Raw genomic sequence first — 20,954 nt, 5'->3', positions numbered from 1 at the left:
AAAAAAATTTCATAAAAACAGAAAGAAACGTAAAAAAATAGAAAAATTATATAATTATAAATGTGACTTAAAAAAATTTAATTTGAATTAAATTTTGATAAAAAAATAAATGCATAAAAAAGTGAAAAAATGAGGAAAAATGTGAAAAAAAATTTTATAAATTGAACTTTAAAAAAAATATATTTTTTTAAATTATTATAAAAAATTATCTCAAGAAAAGAAAAAAATATTGTAAAAAAATAAAAAATACCCTAAAAAAGAAAGAAAGGAAAAAAATAGAATTGAAAAAAAATAAGAATTATAATTCTAATTGAAAAACAAAATTTTTAATTTTTAATTTTAAAAAATAAAAATTATAATTATAATTGAAATAAAAAATATCATTTTAAATAATTAAATTAATTTAAATATAATTATTTAAAAAATATTTTAAGTAAAGAAAAAGAATACGTAATAGAATGCTAAAAAGATAAAAATGGAAGAAAACTGAAATTATAATTTCAAATGATAAAAATTTTAAAATAAATTAAAAAAATATCATAAAAAAATAATAAAATAAAAATTATAAAATAAAAATTATAATTATAAATTAAAAAAGAAATTTAATTTAAATTTAAATTAAAAATTATCATTTAAATTATTATCTTCATTATTTAATTAAATTTATTTATTAAAAGATCACAAATAACTAATTAAAGAAATAAAAAAAATTAAAAAAATCAAAAAAAAAAAGATCCCAAACCCCTTTTTCCCCCCTTCTCCCTTCTCCCTCTTCTCCTTCTCCCTTCTCCCTTCTCCATCTTCTCCGGCGTCTCTCTGGCAGCACGGCGGCACGACGGCGAGCTCTCGGCGGCGGTGAGCTCTTCTCACCTCTCTCTCCCTCTTCCTCTCTCTCTCCCTCTTTCCCTCTCTCTCTTTTCCCATTTCTCTCATGCTGGTGGCGGGCCGCGCGTCCTGACGGCGGGCCGCGCGTCTCGGCGGCGGGCCGCGCGTCCCGACGGCGGGCCTCGGCCCCCTCCTTTCCCTCTTCATCTCTCTCTCTTCCTCTCTCTCCCTTTTCCTTGGTCGCCGGCCACAGACGGCCGGCGGCGGGCCGCGCGCCCCAGCAGCGGGCCCCGGCCCCGTCCTCTCCCTCTTCCTCTCTCTCTCCCTTCTCCTTGGCCGCCGGCCACAGACGGCCGGCGGCGGGCCCCGCATCCCGACGGTGGGCCCCGGCTCCCTCCTCTCTCTCTTCCTCTCTCGCTCTCTTCCTCTCTCTCTCCCTTCTCCTTGGCCGCCGGCCACAGACGGCCGGCGGCGGGCCGCGGGCCCCGGTGGCGGGCCCCGCATCCCGACGGTGGGCCCCGGCCCCGGTGGCGGGCCCCGCATCCCGACGGTGGGCCCCGGCCCCCTCCTCTCTCTCTTCCTCTCTCTCTCTCTCTTCCTCTCTCTCCCTTCTCCTTGGCCGTCGGCCACAGACGGCCGGCGGCGGGCCGCACATCCAGGTGGCGGGCCCCGCGTCCCGACGGTGGGCCCCGGCTCCCTCCTCTCTCTTCCTCTCTCTCTCCCTTCTCCTTGGCTGCCGGCCACAGACTGCCGGCGGCGGGCCGCGCGCCCTAGCGGCGGGCCCCGCATCCCGGCAGTGGGCCCCGGCCCCCTCCTCTCTCTCTTCCTCTCTCTCTCCCTTCTCCTTGGCCGCCGGCCACAGACGGCCGGCGGCAGGCCGCGCGTCCCGACGGCGAGCCCTGCATCCCGGAGGTGGGCCCCGACTCCCTTCTCTCTCTCTCCCTTCTCCTTGGCCGCCAGCCACAGACGGCCGGCGGCGGGCCGCGCGCCCCGGCGGCGGGCCCCTCGCCCCGGCGGTGGGCCCCGGCCCTCTCCTCTCTCTCTTCCTCTCTCACTCTCTCTCTCTTCCTCTCTCTCTCCCTTCTCCTTGGCCTCCGACCACAGACGGCCGGCGGCGGGCCGCACGTCCAGGCGGCAGGCCGCACATCCCGATGGCGGGCCCCGCATCCCGGTGGTGGGCCCTGGCTCCCTCTTCTCTCTCTTCCTCTCTTTCTCCCTTCTCCTTGGCCGCTGGCCACAGACGGCCGGCGGCGGGCCGCGCGCCCTGGCGGCGGGCCCCGCATCCCGACGGTGGGCCCCGACCCCCTCCTCTCTCTCTCTTCCTCTCTCTCTCCCTTCTCCTTGGCCGCCGGCCACAGACGGTCGGCAGCGGGCCTCGCGCCCCGGCGGCGGGCCCCGCATCCCGGTGGTGGGCCCCGGTCGCCTCCTCTCCCTCTTCCTCTCTCTCTCCCTTTTCCTTGGCCGCTGGCCACAGACGGTCGGCGGCGAGCCGTGCGCCCCGACGGCGGGCCCCGCGTGGCGATGGGATACGGCAGGTCTGATGCAATGGGCCGCGATGATGGTGGGGCCCACGGGCTCCGGCCGTCACTCTTTTTTTTTATCTCATTAATTTTTTTTATTTTTATTTCATTAGATTCAGATGTATTTCAAATTTTTAAATATGTTGCATTTCATGAAAACGTAGACCCGTCAATTGACCAATGTAGAATATTCTACGTTATCCGTATAAAAATATATATTTAATATATATTTTATACGGATATCGTAAAATATATACATTGGTCAATTAATTGTCCAGTTTGGACAGTTTGGGAATTGCATTTAATTCTATAGATTATTACATTATTCGAATGATATGCGGAGGGTTCGAGAGAAATTTCGGACAGTATTTTTTTTTAGTTCTCCTCACACATTTTGAGTCGTGTGGGGAGAACTAAAAGAAAATGCTGCCGAAATTTCTTTCGGTCCTTTTTATGTATCGTTTGATTAATGTAATTAATCTATAGAATTAATGTAATTCCCGAATGGGATAGGATCTATCTATTTTTAAAAACGTCATTTTAAATGGCGTTTTATTTTATTTTATTTTTTTTGAGACGATGCCATCGTGGAAAAAAAGGCTGACGTGGATGGAGAAAAAACACCATTCAAAATGGCGTTTCCCCTTTTGCATTACTTTGATAAAAAAATTAAAATTTAAATTATTTTTATAAATAAAATTTTTTTTTATATTATTTTGGAAAAGAGCTCCTCGATGCTTCCTGTTTATTTTTTGCTGACGTGCCAGCTACATATTCAAGCACCATAATGTATTAAGCTAGTTTCTGAAATTTACACCAATCCCCTTCTGTTACTTGCGAAACATTTCAGCTTTAGAAACTAAGCAAAAAATGCAAGTAGAATTCCAAATTCTATACATTAGTCACAATTTAACGGTTAAAATTTTTAACGCTAAGGACTCATGGCCCCTCTCCTGCTCCTCTACAGTTGGGCTGCATGGTTGGGCCACAGTTCAGCCAATGTTGCATTGGATTTAATATCACGGCTAGCATAAAGTAGTCAAAAGTTTTGGATCATATAACTTCTGTACCCGTTGGAATTTTGAATGTTAGAAGTAGTCTAAATAAAAAAGAAAATACTAAAAATCACCTACCATGGTCAATTCACCCAGTGAATGTGACAATTGATGGATGGCTGAAAATGGGATGGTGCCAGAGCAACATCACTAATCCTATCCAACATCAGCCTGGTTAAATGTATGGTGAACTGATGAGCGGACTAGAGCAATACTCGAAAGATTCGATTTGTATCTTTCGTGCAAAAGAATGATTCATTTTTTTCCTGATGTCAACCATTGAATCACATAATGATCACTTTAAGATTTGACAAGCAGATTAAAAAAAAAAAATTAAGATACTTTAAGATCTGTGCAAGATATGATCTAATAATTTATATCAGGAATGAAGATCAATCATCCTGCCGCACACAACCTGAACCCATACTCAAATATGATGAAGAAAATACATAAGATCAATCCCTAACTACTATATTATATACTCGACTCTATCACCTAAGTCTCTTCCAAATCCAAAACCTACATGGCGTATATTATTGGACGCTCGACTTAGGGTGTCAGTACTCTTGGTTCCTCTCTATGCTTGTCAGAGCAATTTAATGCCAGCTGAGACAAACGCCAATTCAGACCCGGATTAGAAGGAGCATCCCAAGCATGGTTGGTGGAATCACCAAGAATGTAATAGCAGCCTTCTGAATGGGGATAGAAAAGGTGGTGATTTTTTTGAGGAGATGGCATGGGCAGGCCCATCGAATTCAATGACATCATCAATGATGACGAATATGGGCTCGACTCCCGCTTATTAGTACACAAACCCGATAATTCACCAAGTAAACCAATTGGCACACTCGTAAAAGGTTGCAGCTTAGGATACTAATTGCTATTGCATTGGGTTATCATACGTATTACCTGGCATAGATTGTAAAAGATGTATAATAGTGAATAAAGATTTTTTTTTGAAGTCGAGAGTGCATAAAGATCACAGGAATAAAAGCACACTAAAGACTGAGTATTAGCTGAACCTTCCACGCCTCACATTGCAAAAAGTTCAGAATTAAACTAAGTTGACACACAACACGAGATATCCCGGCCCGATTCAAGCCAATGCCCCCAATCATTTGCATCTCTTTGTTCCCCCGTATTCTTCTTCTTTTCTAAATTACTCTCAGGTGCGAACCGCATGGACTGGATGAGAAATTGAGCATAACAATTGAATGAAATGAATCAGCAAAATTTCCAGTTTCCTCACCTTGCACTTCAGGATGAAAAAGATGACATTTAAAAACATCATACATCACCTTGATAGCTGCTAACAAGGTAGAGACTTCTTTCTGCAGAAGCTTTCACAAACCAGAAAAGAACTAAACGAGGAAAATTCCTTCCCAACCCATTCAAGGCCAAGAATGCACCAATTACTCCAGGTAAATTGCATTCTAAATAACAAACAGCATAATTTATAGCAGCTAGTCATTACAACAAACTACAAGTAATAGCAAGGTTGGAGATCCTGGTAACAAGCTGAAGCTATAAGAAATATTCAACCTTTCTTATAACAACACTTCATAGCTAAGTTACACGATAATTGAGTTCCTGATGGAATTGTTTCCCAAGGAAATGAAACATTATAATGTTATAAAATGACAGATATGCCTCACTGGGACAGTGATTCGTCTCTTTTTCCTTTTTTTTTTTAATATTACTAATTCCCATATGTTTTTCAGCTACAGCAATCATTTCCATCAGCAACTCTGTTTGGTACCAACCACGACGAGGAACCAGTACCCTTGTAATGGGCATGCCACATTTAACCCCAAAGTGGAAGGAAATAAACAATAATGTTTCTTAACAAAAAGGATGATACTTAATATATTATTGCAATATGATCAATAGTCACTTCTGGTCAAAAATATGTAAACCAAGATACGTTAATTTTCAGGGGTATAGATATCTTCAAAAGTACCCTCCCAGACTGTTAGCGATGGAAGCAACCGATCAAGCAGGAAGCTTCAACTTTTCGCGGTTCTTCCAGCTGCAACACAGATAATGAGAGAACACTGTCAGAGAACATATTACAGCATTTGTCTTAAGCGTCATGAAGAAGACCAATAGATACCTCTTGATGTAGTAATAAAAGAAATCGGCGTAGATCGCTGTTTGAAGAAGGCCCGACAACCAAGCTGGCACCATAGCAAAAATTGTTTCCATCAACATTTGTAACAAAGTTGATAAACTTCTTCGACTTTTCAGTAACAGGTTGAGTTCTATCTAGTTTCTACTGCAGAATATGTAGATGACATGTAATATATCGAGCATGAATTATTAGTTCATTTCTTTTAAAAAATGCAAAATGTCATCATGATCATATTGGAAAAAGATATAGAAAATATTGATTATAGAACAAAAATATGAAAATCAAGAAAGGCAGAGATGGGATGTCATCTACCTACTCTACATGTTGCAGTCCAAAATTGGACAGGCATGCCTGCCTTGATGGACATTACTGCAACTCCACCCACATGCATTCCATGAGCCAAGTCTTTATTGAATACTGAATTAAACCATACATCAAACCAATATTGCCTTTAAGTGTCTTCGAGTTTGGGCATATTTAAGAACTGGAGCTTTTGGCAACTTGATTTTGTGTCCAAATGGCAAAGAATTAGGGCCATATCTGGTAACAAAAGACTCACACTAAGTCACGTCAGTTGACTGTACATGAGACAGATACTCTTTAAGACAAACCTATGAAGTCGCTAGACAGATGTTAAAACAGATGTATATATGGGGAAATGTTGAAGTGAATGAGTGGTCAAAGGGTTGCAAGAACATTGGTGAGATTGACGGCATTGACAATTGAGGTTCCATTACTGGAACAATGACTCGGATTTGTTGGTTATCTGTACTAAAAATGGAATTTTGGGATTGAGCATGGTGAGAAACATGAGAAGCAATACTCATTTTGTTACCTTTTTTTTTTTAATCCCCCATGCTCAACAGGTGTTTGCAAAGCAAAAAGTTATCTCACACTTGTCTACTGGACGCTCGTGTGTGCTGATGTCTCTAACAAGAGGTTTCAGTTTTCTATTTTTTCCCCCCTTTTTTTTTTCTTTTTGTAAATTTGGTTGGAACTGAAAGCTTGTTACAGTGTAGATACTCATGGTCCACTAGGCCATTTAAACAATAGATCATGTGGGGTTGCATTTATAAGGTTGTCAATTGATAGACTCTTTGCTAGTGTTTGGTGATCCAAATGGGATCACCACAGTCATCTAAGATCACTAAGTATCCGAATCCTATAGTGATCTAATCATCAATGATCTAAGATCACTGTATTTGGTAGGCCATAGTCCAGTGAGTAAAGATCCCTGCATATGCACAACTAACATATTTGGTATTCCATAAAATTCCAATATCATAGATTATATAATACCAAAACTATCTATAATATATTCCATAAAAATATATTTATTGATCATATATAACATATTATAAATAAAATATTAACATATTTATTTAAATATATTAATAATTAATAGATTCTATATTTATTAGTCTTATAAATTATCAATCCTATAAAAACATATTAATTGCTATTATACAAGTAATACTTTTATTTATACTCATAATATATTATTTATTAATACAAATATTTATTTTGATTGGAAAATAAGGAAAATAGAAGTAATATATTAAATACTTTTATGATATAAATATAAGGTATAATAAGATATTTTTACTCTAATTTAAATTATCATTGAAATATGATTAATAATAATGTAATATGTATATCATAAATATAATATATAATATGCAATATAATATAATATCAAATATATAATATTGATATAATATATTAATTGTATATTGATATACCGATTTTTTTGCTAGACTGAGGGTATTTTTATCCTTATATTTCAGCCCAAGATCACTTGCCCGGGATTAATTCTGGATTTCTGACCTCAAGGACAAGTATCCCATCACTAGATTGGAGGGTGATTTGATATCACTGTCATGTAGGATTATCACAGTAGAACCAAACATGATGATCTCATTATTTCCACTCACATCTTGATCTGAGATGGATCACCCCATACTAAATGGCCTCTTTCAGAATAAGTGATAAATCAACTGTGTTAGAAAGTGATGGAATACATGGTAAGCATATAAAAAGAACAGTCATCTTTACTAGTTTAGAGTGAGCTCTTAATGCTCTTGCTCTTGTGATCTGTGCACTTTATGGTTGCAATCTTGACAAGTTTATCAACAATTCACCTTAGATTATTGAATATACTACTCTCCGGGATAGAACCTCTTCCAAGAACTACTTAGTACAATGTTCACCAATATAATATTATTAGAATTCATCAAGAGATGGGACTTGTTATAATTAACAAGATATAACGGAATATATAGAACCAAATTCAATTTGTAGGATACAAGAAGCAACGATAACATAATTGAGACTCAATACTTACGAATCCAACGAACTTCGTGGTTCTCTGTGAAGAAACGATAAATCCAGTTCAGCAAATAAAATGCCCTATAAGCCCTACAACATAAGTAATATAAAAGAGATAAATGAAGGGTTATATAATATATCTAGAAAACAATACGGCTGCTTAATATACAAGTCAAATTTAGTCAATTAAAAAAGAAAAAAAAAATAGTAGAAAAATAAAGAACAAGATGAGGTAAAGAAAAGAGCACAGCAGGACAAGTCCTAATCCGCAACATGTCTGACCTAAGAAGTATAAATTGTAACAAACCAAAAATAAGCAGTGTAAATGTGTAATACGGTCAGTCAGGTAGGACGCAAGCCTCGAGCTATAAAGCATTAAGCCTTGTAGATTTTCTTGAAAGCTCACAACCTAAATCAAATCATGTTAAAGTAGCAAGGTTGAACTTAGTCATGAATTCATCAAGAATCATCCACAAAAACAAAACATGCACTTCTTGGTTGGTGTATAAGAAGAAACATAATCAAAGTTTATGTCGACACTTTAGTCCAATAAATCAATAGCATGTAGGGGGAAAAAACAAGGATCCTTCCTATTCCCTTCCACTGGTTGCAGAAATTATAAAACCTCAGCATCATTCATCTCAACAAAATATGTAACTTATGTTGCAGGTTATGCCTAATATAAGCCTCCAAATGTGATAAAAGTGAAATACTATTTATGGACTGAACAATCAGCCTTACGACATTTTGGGAGACCCACAACTTTAGGCATAATGCAATGTGATCCCTGAATAAGCTTTGTTTAAACTTTGCCTTCTTAAAGTTTCAGCTAGATGTAGTGATGTCGCAAGGAAATCCACAAACTAGCATGCTGACAAATCCTACCATGGTATGGATGGACAAGCAGGGTGGAGTATTCAAAAGATAATTTGTTGGTATACCAACACATAAGAAAGAATCTACATCAGAATCGCAGGAAAAATGAAATGACTAGGCAATGATGTGGAAATTACTTCATAAATATAGGACAGATTACCTACTAAATGTTAAAATAATAATATTATGTGAAAATACCTTTAAAAAAAAAAGATAGTTGTCATGAAGAAAATGATGGGAAAAGTTGATTTTATTTCTTTATACAGCAAAACTTGATCTTTTTTCTAAATATACTTATAGTTCTAGAATTTAACTTGTATGGAAGAGTCCATGAGTCCTAATTTCATATTTTTGCCTATTCATTTGACAACAAAGGATCCCTCATGTCAATGCTTATGCAACATTGACAATTATGGATGATAAACTAGAATACTGAAAAAGATCATCTTTTATACATAAAATGGGTACATGAAAACTAGTATATAGCTTAAGAATATTCCTTGGGAAAGCAGAAAAAGCTAAGTAGTACAAATATTACATGCAACATACCCAAGTAGGAAAACGTAATTTCCTGTCAAGTTATCTATGTTTCTTGACCTTTGTAGCAAAACCAACTGTGGCAGAATCACAACAGCTTCAAGATAAAGTGAAAATGTCCATAAAACCTGTCAGGCTTGTGTGTCATAAAAAAATCCAATGGAGAAAGGATAAAGAATAATATGGTTATAGACTAAATGTAATTTACTGCATGAAATGAAATAAACTAATACCAACTTTTTAACAGATGCAAAAAAGAAAAAAAAAATTAAAACTATACTAAATAATAATGAAAGTTTTAACATTAAAAAAGTAGTAATGTAGGAAATCATCTATAGCCCTCATCTGTAAATGTTCAGCTATGTGAAACTGATAAGGGAAATAATTTTGATTTGAATTTTCTTGATGAACATGGTTTAAGTACAGGTTGGTTAAACTATCAGGCACATTATAGTTTGAGATTACTTGATCACCTAATATAATTCTGTCAGTGTTCATCGTACTCTTACAAGACTAACTTTCTTAATGTATACTTCAGGATCTATACGAACAGTAATATGAATCAATACAGTTTAAGAATATAGAATAACTCTCAACCTGACGTCAACACTCAATGAATGGATTCTGAAAATCCTTGTTACAAAAATTGAGCAAGGGGGCACATGCAATGAAACCTGGATACTAGTTTTATGCAAAATATCATATTGCCAATGCAATATAAGCTCATGCAAGAGCAATCCTCAAATATTGCCATGCAAGGTTTACTAATTGGGAATCAAGTTCCTCTTTGAATAACAAATGACAAGCTGAAGGATCTCAACATTTATACACAATAGTTAGTATGTATATATGTATGTATGTACATACATAGACCTAAATATTATACATATATGAATAAAATCAGAAGAGAGGCTTCACAAAGACCTTTCAATTTTTTTGATCTAGAGAACATCTGAGAAAGAAAGGGCAAAAAAGAATGCAAAGAACCATAGCTTTTGATTACTTATGTAAGTCTTGATGGCTTTTGTTAAGTAGCTTGAGCTTCTTCCTATGACTATTTGTCAATTAAGTGTTAATACTTCATCCTTCCCATCCAAGCTTAGGAATGATACTAGCTGTGTTAAATTATGTACTGCAGCCCCTATCTATAAAACAAAGATGATGTTACTGATATGTCATAGAATACTATTTAATGTTAATAATGGATAGACATAAAATTCCATATGGCACTCTGAAAAGGCAACATCGGAGATATTTGCTAACCAAGTGTGTTAACCGCATAGGCTCCTAATAGAAGAAACTAATAAAGCCTAAGAAGGGGGAAAAGAAGCTGTGCAGCAAGGAACCATGGAAATCATCTGATAGGATGCTGGTCAAGAAGGAATAGTTGGAGCATCCCAGTTTTGCAACCCAACCTTTTTTTAAAGATGATAATAATTCTTGGACTGGAATAAGTTGGAAAGAAAGTGCATAGTTAACTCTCAAAAGTTTGGCATGCTCTGAAGTTTTCTTATGCACATAGTAATTCAATCCAAACATCATGAAAGTGCCTGCTATGCACCTTTAATACAATATGATAAAACACAAAAACAATGATGTGAAAAAGGAACTGTCTGGTGGGATATAGGGTTAGCCAACAAGAAATGAAAAATATACATGAGATTCATAAAGTACCAAAAACCAGCAACAGCAACAGTTATTACTCAAATAGACAAGTTACCACGAAACTATGAAAGCCCAGAAAGACTTAGGTAGCTCCCATGAGAAGGCATTACCTCAATGACCGTGAACGCATGATTTATCAAAAGAGCCAGCACAAAGCATGGGAGAATAACGAAAAAATGTCGGAAAGTATCCTCATCCTTGTTATAGGTCTGCTTGACCACCTTGTGATATCTCATGTACCAAACAATGCCGATTGAAGTGCCCAGAAAAACAATTTTCATTATTGAGTTGTAAAAGGAATAGTACTTCGTAAATAAGTCCACATAGCGCGTCATGAAAACAATGACATATAACTCCTGGGTTTTTAGAGATATGCCTGAAACGGAGGAATTAGAATAATTAGAAATCAACCGACTTCACCAAGCTAAAGTAAGAATTATTTACATAACTGAGGACACATTGGATATTCACATAGCAAGAGAGAATGCAATGCAACATATTACAAGAACGACAGATGAAACACTTGCATTCCAACTCATTCATTGTGTCACGGCATGATGTACGTTTGTGCGACAAAAAAAAATTCTATATGATCGAGCAAGAATCAAAATAAAATCTGCCGCGCTACTGTAATTATAGAAATAAATAAATCAAATCCAGAAGATCGACTTCTTTGTCCAGATAAACGCGCTGAAATTATTGTTGTCATTTTCTTGCTTTACAACCGAGGGAGTATTGAACGATTCTGCAAGCATGCATCGCATCGTTCATATTTACGTCACTAACATGTTTTTCCAGGTATTATAGCATTGCTCTACATTCTTTTGTGCCATTAGACACCAACATATAAATGATTCGTTTGAAAGAAATTGGAAGGACAAAGAAAAGAAAGAGAAAGAGAGAGAAACCCTAAAGTACCAGCGCAGGATTTCATGGTGCGGATCTTATGGAGGAGCAGTATGATGCTCAAGAGATGGGTCATGTCCCCCGCCAACCTGAACGCGTTCATCTTCCTTCCCTGCTTTGCGCTCTCTCTCTCTCTCGCTCTCTCTGGGTCTCTGGGTAGACTTCCACTCTCCTATTCTCTCGAGTACCGGACTTTGGACCCTTTCGTTTTATTTTCCCTTTCTACCGCACGGAATAAAACCGAAGCCATTTAATTGGGAGGTGTTACTTGTTGAGAGGTTAAAAGAGAGTACACAATGACCCCGCTCCTATCTCAATTTTTCACGGATCAGAGGTGTTTGATGATGAATTAATAGAACTATTGCTACTCTCAAAAATATTTTTACGGTGATGGAAAGACTTGCCGTGTTGACGGCTCTGTAAAACCTTATTGGTTCGAAGAGGCATCCTCCAGCTGGAAGTCATCGCTTGCGATGTTTGTGGTTTGGAAGAGGATTTAGACCATGTATTGATCGTCTCTTTTGCAGCCACATCAACTTGGAACAGCTTGGAAGCATCTTGGGGAGTGTTAGTCCACTGATTTCAATTTCAACTCTGTTGATTCTTTACTGCATGTTATGTTTCATTTGAGATCTTTTCACAGTCAATCCATGGTCTCTTATTGTGGTTGGCTCTCATGGAAATCATGGGACAATAGGCCTTTACAAGGCTCACATACCACCACAAGGCAGTTGGCTACTTTGGCAATCAATTTGAATTTGGCACTGGGATATCTGCAACTCCAATAGCTCATCTTAATTATTTGACAAGGAGGTTCATTGCGCACCTGTATCCCCTCCCCTTGGTTTAGTTAAAGTTAATCTTGATGACTCTTTTCCACAAGAACAGATTGGTGATGGTTTCCTAACTAGAAATCATCTTGGTCGAGTCTTATTGGCTGGCCCCCGAGTTTTTCTGCTGCTTCAATTCCATTATCTGAGCTTTAGGCTGCATGGTAAGGTTTGTTATCAACTATTGAAGGATTACATTGCAATAAGATCATAAGATCATCCTGGAAAAGGACCCTGCTATTGTCATTCACGGGCAGCCCATTTCATCTGTTGCTTCAAGATATAAGTCAAGCCATATCACAACTACAACATTTTGAGATAAATCATGTATTCAGAGAAGCCAACAGCAGCATGGACTGGCTTGCTAGAAGACATAAACATGGCCTCATCGAGCACTCAATTTTTCCTCCAAATTTTGCTCGCTTGATTCAATATGATGCTCTAGGTTGTACCGAATTCCAGTCATGTAGTAGCTTCTTTTGCAGTCTCCGATCTCCTAATTGAAAACTAAAAATAAAAATAAAAATCGGAGACTCCATGCTTGCCATGATGTTTTCCACCTCGGCCAAGATCTTATTATCTCCGGATGCGCACAGCTCTCCAATGCAATTTCTGTTAAATCTTTATGTCACTTTAGTCGTTAGAATTTTCCAATCTCTCCTAATTATAACTTTGAAAAGAGCACTTCTTAACATAAAACTGATGACATTTTGAGGTGAAACACGAGCAGCAAAGCTACCTCATTACCAATGCCAATCGATAATCCGATTGCCACACAAGGTGGAGCTCCCAAGCCATGTCAAACAAGACTGATAGCATGCAGTCTCATCTTATGTGTGAATGTGTGCGCGTAGGTGTGTGTTAGAGGAAATTCTCCCCCAAATTAGAGGAAATTTTCCTTCCATGGACATACAACGCTGCTCAGGCCAGATGCATGACATGTCTTGGATGAAAGCTGGAATGAAAGGAAGTGATAGAACAGTCTAGCATTCAGCAGTTAACAAGCTATATAAAAAGTGATAGAGCATACAGCATACTTAAAAGGAGTATCAAATGGCACCAAGTGAGAGAGCAATACGAATGAAGCTTTATAGAAATTTTATTGCTCTATAAAGTGATCCTGTGAACTCAGTGTATCAATAACATCAATCGATTCAATAAGCAACAAATATAGTCCTGATTTAGGAATTTTGCATATAAATCCCTTGTAAAAGATAAGAAAGTGCTGCAATGAGTTTCCTTATCATGGCATTCGTGACCTGAAGTAGCCATGATATGACACCAGTATCAGCTAAAACAACATAGTTTCTTCGAGAAGGTACATCATGAAAATTTTGAGGGTCTACAAGTATCGAAGTCTGAAGAGAAAAAAAAATTCATGCCACACTGACTTTGGGAAACATTAGGAAAAAATTCCCCCTCAAGCTCTAGCCACAAAAGTTCAACTTCTTAATCACTTTGGCATAAGCTGCATGTACAACCTCCGGCTTTCTGAGTCTTCTCTTTGCCTTCTTGGACTGCAGCAACCAAGATATCAATTTTAGCACAAATGCAATATTGCCAATTCAAGGTTAAAAAGAATTCCTGCTTTGAAAGAATTGATAACAAAACAGGACAACTATTAACACCAGAATCTTCCCTCGAGGAGAGTAGGAAGATATAAAAGAGGGACAGGACAGAGGTCCTGCCTCTTGCTAACACAAAACACACCAAGGATTTGCAACTTCATCAACATCAACCCAGGACGATGAACCATAAGTATAAGAACAAAAAGGATGAATGTACAGTAGGTTTGTTTTGAGTTGACCAAACTTAGGGGACTCCATTCCCTTGTTTAGTTGTCTTTATCCTTTTTTTCTACTATAAAGTCTCCCTCCATACCATTTGGCATGAGAAAAAGTTTGTAGCTCCCTTTAACTATTTCTAACTTGCGAATGCCTTCATAGCTTGCCTAAAAGAACAAAAAAATAAGCAAAAGAACACAAAAACAAGCAAGGAGAGGACTCACACAACCACACAGCACCTTTACTGAGGACCTTGGACTCAAATGACAATTGTTCTCATGGATATTTAGAATAATAATGAATAGAACAACGACAGTTGTTCTCACATAGCCGGATGTAACTAGAATGATATGACTCACTTGCAGGGTATCATGTCTGGAAAAATTATAACTAAACAAAAGTTTGCACTAAACACACCCCATATAAATATAAGCAACTTTTAAAACAGGCATTTTGCATGTCCTAAAAAGTTCAGAAAGGAAATTTGTGCACGGTTGTAAAAAAAGAGTGATATAAATTTCACTCTGCAAAATATAGATGCAAATTGGACAGATCCATTTTCTTGTTCCTTTTTCCTCCCTTCTGGCTTGGAACAGGAGCTTACTGAGACTTAAATGCAAATCCACCAATAACTTGATACCTCTATCATATTGTATGTCTACCATAGGAAAGCAAACTACTTGGAAGGATCACCAATCCCATATGTCTCCACTTCATGCATGTTTTGATACACAGGCACACATATAAAAGCAAGAAATTGATCTCTAGATCATCTTCACTCTTGTCAAGTCTATGGGCTCTCCCATCTTCAATAAATATTGCTCTTCTCTCCCTTCAGGAAGCAGAAACAAGACTGTTGGACCAGCAAAAGGTAATAATACATATATCAAAGTACAAAAAAGATTAGAAAAATTATTCAACCCAGTATCATACTCATAAAAACCACTTGTATGGTTCTATTCAGCATTAGTATTCCCTAGGGAAAATTTTGAAAGCTGAGCAATTGATCAAAACCATAAAATTAGTTTAAAATTAAACATAAACCATATTCCATTATTAAGGGGAACAATATGATTTGACTTTACCACATTCAACACCAAGTTACAAAATTAGACACTCATATTTTATAAAGAAGAAATAATATAGACCATATCTGACTTACAAAGTGGATTATTTGTTTTCTAGAATTACCAAGCATTTTTTTAAATAAGATTCAAAAATCAACTTCTTGGTCTGATCATTGAGAGGAGGGATTCATGCAGATATTTTATCACAGCTTGCTAATTGGAAACTCAAGGTGTGGTTGACAACTTAGATGAGCATAAACACGTGGCATATGCATTCTCTTCAATTGTTAAGAAACAGGTGATAGCTCAAGGTGAATTAATTATAATATATGATTATTCGAGTTATATGAGTTATGACATCCACAGTGGATTACTGGTAAAAATACCCTATAATCAGCTTGTATGATATCACTGTTTGCTAATTGAAAGGAAGGTCATTTAGATGTGAGTGAGCATGTAAAGATGCCATAGATTTCTAATGGATTGTTTAGAGGAAATAGCTCCATAACACTCAAAAAGTAAAATGTTCGAGATGCATGGAAGATAATCAAGGAAATCTCAAGATTATCCAACATGGGTTATTCATAGCATATTAGTACTGAATTTTACTTCACTACTGAAAGGTCGCTGCTGAGCTGGTTGTCATTGTTTTTAACTTTCTATAGTGAAGCTGCATTGCTCCTTGTATTCTTAGATTTTGGGACTTTTGCATTGAGAACCTATTGGTTTAGGAGAAAAATGCTATGTTCTCTCCTAATTGAGGCCTAATAGATATAATTCTACTAGTTCTATTTAACATGTTCTTATTTAATACAAATTTGATCTGATGAATGGCCAAGTACTATGGATTAATTTTGGTTCACCATACTTCTGGGAGTTTCAGATTCTAGCGTGAATGGAAACTGTATGTGGGCTCCCCATTAGTTCCATGATGGACAAAAAACAGTAAAGCTAACTAAGGTACACGTCAAATTCTGAGCAGATACCAGTAAACACTCATACAACTCCTTGTTTACAGTAGAAAAACTGTGGCATTAAATTTTTATTAAGAAAACTGAGAGGCATTCAGTTTGAAAGTCTCACGTGTCCCAAGGAACTAATGTTAGGGTTTCTTCGTAACCGATCTCATTCATGTCTCTCTCCATCAGATTAAAAAAAGTGACCTTGGGGTGGCCCTTTTTTTTCTCTCTCTTTTTTTTTTTTCCAGCAAAAGCTATTTAAGCAGTCGGTTCCTTATGATTTAGAAAAGAAAATCATAAGTCTTCAGTGACATGTGGTTGTAACTATAGGATGTATTCATGTTGGTTCAAAACAACACAGTAGTATTAAGATAACATTAAATAGATACAGATTCATTGAGACAGCCACCTGAAGTCCTGATCTTAACTTCCTTTTTCTTTCACCAACAAATACAAACAAGGCATCACAGAACTACACATGCGCACAGAGTGTGCATATGGACATGCATGTGTATGAATGAGAGTGAGGGGGCATGGCTTGTGGTTAAATAGGCTTCAAGCTCAGTTCTTTCCCATGACAAAAGCAATAGTGGAAGAGTCAAGTCAGACCAATAGCTATAGCAGCTCAGAACAGATTGATGGTAAGTTAATGATCCCATGATTTTACAATGCAGAAATGTTTGCCTCAGCATGCATTCTATTTTTTTGATTAAAGAAGGAATTTGACAGCTCCAAAACAATCAATTCAAGAGATATTCACATTTATCAACAGATTAATAAAAATCAATGTAAATGGAACAACCTTCAAATTGATGATTTTCTTCTTGTAAGAAGTAAAATAGTTGAATCACCATTTTTACAATAACAAAATTAAAAGCCACCCAACCTTAAGACCAGACTTCTTCCTTTGGTAGATGGAGACCCAAAACATATGCCTCTGAATGACCCTTAATAATAGTTTCACAATACAAAAAGGTCACAGGAAAGACCGCCTCCCCAAAACTACTTCTAGTTCCTTAATATGAGAAAGTTTTATCATAGTAAAACCAAAACTGGTCTTAATTCAATCAAAAAATCTGCTTGAAGTCAGACTTAAAGGTTAAATTAGGTAAACTGTTCCAACAGATCATAGAATACTAGCAAAAGCCTTTATTAACAAATAACAAGTCCAATCATTTTGTCAACTAATCAAAGCCCAAACTCTCATGTATCCAACAAGCCAAAACACATCTTGTAAAATTTGTAGCCAATCAAATCAACTTTATAAATTAATAATTGAGACACCCTGAATAGATGTCTAAAAAGACAACAATATGTGAGAAGGACATCTACGACAGCAATAAAGGACAAAGAAAAGCCTATATTTATGGTTTGGGTTACAAAGCATCCAGATGCCCGAGACATCAGTTTTGGTTGATCTGAATTCCCATGTAATTCTCTTTCATGCACATGTTATGTATTAGAATCATACTATTGTACTGTACGAATCATAGAAGTAAAAGATTTTATTTAGGAGAAACCATATGACAACAAGCTACCTCTTTTAGTACAAAAAGGCCAAATATCTGGGTGAATTCATCTTATGCATGAGCAAGATCTAATATTACAATACTACAACAACACCCATAATATTTATGGATATCATAATTCTAATAAAATGATCCACCTCAGATCTTTCAGCTATGTTGCAAACGTTCCTGCTACTAAATTACAACTATATTCAATGCACAACCAGAGCAGATGCATCTATTGCTAAAAAGGGAAAAAAAGGCTACCTTCAAATGTGCATTATGCCGCTTTCCTGCCCTCCACCGCCGGATCTTTCCATCATTCATGGTCCTAAATCTGAACTTAAAAGATCTAAACACCCCCACCCCCCACCAAATACCAAATAAAAAGGGAGGAAATATTAGATGACCAGAGAAAAGAGAAATCAATTAAACCCCGAAAAAACAGAAAGGAAAAGCAAACCTACGAGAAAGCTTTAAGCTTGTATTTCTTCACTTTGGAAGTAGCTGGCGTAGTTGGAGCTCTTGATCTCTCCTTTGCTGCATAATGCCGGGCTTGCATCGCCTGAAACCATGTTAAAACACAAACAAAACCTACAGAACTCATAACACCGTCAATAAAAAATCATCAAAATATTTCATACACCTTTTCTTTTGAGAATAAAAGAGGACTAACCGGTCCATTCAGATGCAGGGATAAAAAACTTATAGTGGATACGACTCATTGCCGTAACAAATCAGGAAATTAGTCAAAAATCACAAACTTTCTTGACAAAATCAGCAGATAGTGTTCTCTTCGAGTTAGAAAAAAGATTCAACAAATGTAATTTTACAGAAAAGAAATACTAGCATAATCAATCAAAAAACAATCTAGAAAACAAAAATTTTGTAATTATAATCAGGACAAACCAGTCTCCTCGATTTGAAAAGAAAAAATAAGACCAATCTTTAGTAAAGAAAAACCCACTAAAATATCGCGCTTACCCCAAGAAGTGGAGAGGGAGGAAAAAACCCTAAACCTAGAAGCTGGGGGCGGAGTGTCCCAGGAGATGGGTCACTGGAAAGGGGCTTGAGGATCGGCGTATTTGCTGGAAATGCCACCGGTTCGAGACGTCGGGGAAGGATGGGACGGAGGGCAGAACAGGAAGAGGATAGGAAGTGGCGGCCGAGCTTGCTGCACCATCGCTGCATCGCTCCTCCCCTCTTCGTTCAGGATGAAAAGAATTCCGTCGAGACAAATTTTGAAGTTCCGTAGGAGTATTTTGGGAAGGAAATCAGCCGGCGTGGGGGGCAATGTGGGACAGCGGGAACGTTAGGGCAGGGAAAGAAGATTGTGGGGACATTTTGGGCAACCTGGTCAGCCTCTTTCTTTCAGGCATTAGTGACTTGAGCTGGGTTCATCAATGTGCCCCAAGGGACCTAGTGGTAAAATAGGGGTGGGTCGGATGAGGTCCAAAGCCAGAAATGAGGCTGCGTTTGGTACGTTACCAAACAGTGATAATTTAATTTATTTAATAATTTAAATTATCTATTATCTGAATAAATTATCAATATTATAAAAATTATTATTTTTAAATTAATTTTTTATTTTTTCTCCCTTTCTCCTTCCCTCGTGTGGCACGCCCCAATCCCCCCTCCCCCTTACCCCCTGTCTATCGTGCCTCCGACATCGCACCCTGACCCCCCGACTGCTTGTGCTGCTCTGGCCACCGCACCCCGACCTTCTGGTAGCCTGTCACACTACCACCCCTCCCCAACCCTCAGCTGTCCGTGCTGCTCTGGCCGCCCATCGTGTTGCCACCCCTCCCCGACCCTGCGGACGCCCGCACTGTCCTGGCCACCGCCCTCCGACCGCACTACCTTGGCCAACCCTCCCTAGCCCCTCGACCGCCCGCACTGCCCTGACCACCGCCCCCGCCCCTCGGTCACTCATCGCGCTCTGTCTTTGGTGAGGGCCACGAAGGCGGCAGGGGCCATCGGAGGAGAAGTTGGGGGGTTGGGGGGAGGCATGAGTGGCGCCGCACTGGGAGGGAGAGAGGAGAGGAGGGTAGTTTTGTTAAAAAAATTTATTACAAGATTACCTCATGGGAGGTAATCTGGATAGCCATATCTTTCTTTAGTAATCCAGATTATCTCATATGAAGTAATCTGGATGACTAACTCAAAAAGCATACCAAACGTGATAATCTGATGGGATTTTTTTAAATTATCAGTAATTTGGATAGATTGTCAGCTACCTATCATAACCTAAGAGATTTAGATGATCCTAGATCTGGTGTATAGGGCTTTTTATTGGGGCTTCGTACCTTAATAACTGGTCTGATTTGATTGAGCCGAGTCTAAATTATATACATTAGCCTCGTCAAACTTTTGTTATATATGTGTATGTCACTTGGACAAAGGGCCTAATTCAAGACCGTACAGCCATGCAGTAAGTGCCCCAGGATAGAATGTTGACCGACTAACTTATACGCTAATGAACAAGTGAAGAATTTTGAGAAAATTTTACATGAAAAAAATATGCATCAAAATTTTTTAATCTTGGGTGAAGTGAAATAGAGAAAAATGGTGAGTATTGCAAGGGCAAAATAATATTTTGAAGAAATTTATTATTTTTATCTACTTAAATATTTAGTTAGAAAGGATTATGATCTGAAATCGAAATGGAATTGAGTGATTTCTATTCAAACTGCTTAGTTGGAAGGGCTTTTATTTTGATTTCGATTCGTGGATGAAATAGAAATGATTTAATCTATCTAAAACTAAATTCTTATTCTTCGGTTTCTATTAAAGATATAAATTTTTATTCTGATTTCGATCATAAATCAAAAAAATTAGACTATTTTGATTTAAATATCATATTTTATAATTCATCTTTATCTAAAATATAGTTTAATTTGCTATCACAGGAGGAAAAAAAAAAAAAAAAACTATCCCAGGGAACAACGTACCAATTCAATTAA

The 20,954-nt window shown here is 38.0% G+C and overlaps 2 protein-coding genes across 2 annotated transcripts; both read right to left on the bottom strand.

Moving 5' to 3' along the window:
- Positions 1-5,151: 5,151 nt before the first annotated feature.
- Positions 5,152-12,058, bottom strand: LOC140857115 (ER lumen protein-retaining receptor-like). Its single transcript, XM_073255486.1, has 6 exons — positions 11,856-12,058; positions 11,048-11,313; positions 9,285-9,400; positions 7,876-7,949; positions 5,514-5,577; positions 5,152-5,429 (listed from the first exon to the last, which is right to left on the bottom strand). Exons 1-6 carry the CDS (start codon positions 11,944-11,946, stop codon positions 5,393-5,395), a joined length of 648 nt encoding a protein of 215 aa, XP_073111587.1. The 5' UTR covers positions 11,947-12,058; the 3' UTR covers positions 5,152-5,392.
- A 1,696-nt stretch (positions 12,059-13,754) lies between these two features.
- Positions 13,755-19,360, bottom strand: LOC105043989 (uncharacterized). The gene is made up of 4 exons (XM_010921751.4): positions 18,976-19,360; positions 18,459-18,556; positions 18,259-18,343; positions 13,755-14,190 (listed from the first exon to the last, which is right to left on the bottom strand). The coding sequence occupies exons 1-4, from the start codon at positions 19,180-19,182 to the stop codon at positions 14,101-14,103; spliced, it is 480 nt and encodes a 159-aa protein (XP_010920053.2). The 5' UTR covers positions 19,183-19,360; the 3' UTR covers positions 13,755-14,100.
- Between the last annotated feature and the right edge of the window lie 1,594 nt (positions 19,361-20,954).

Source organism: Elaeis guineensis, chromosome 4 (genome assembly GCF_000442705.2).
Source record: "Elaeis guineensis isolate ETL-2024a chromosome 4, EG11, whole genome shotgun sequence".
NCBI lineage: Eukaryota > Viridiplantae > Streptophyta > Magnoliopsida > Arecales > Arecaceae > Elaeis > Elaeis guineensis.
The sequence above is the reverse complement of the archived record's forward strand: the minus strand, read 5'-3'. Positions and strand labels throughout refer to the sequence as shown.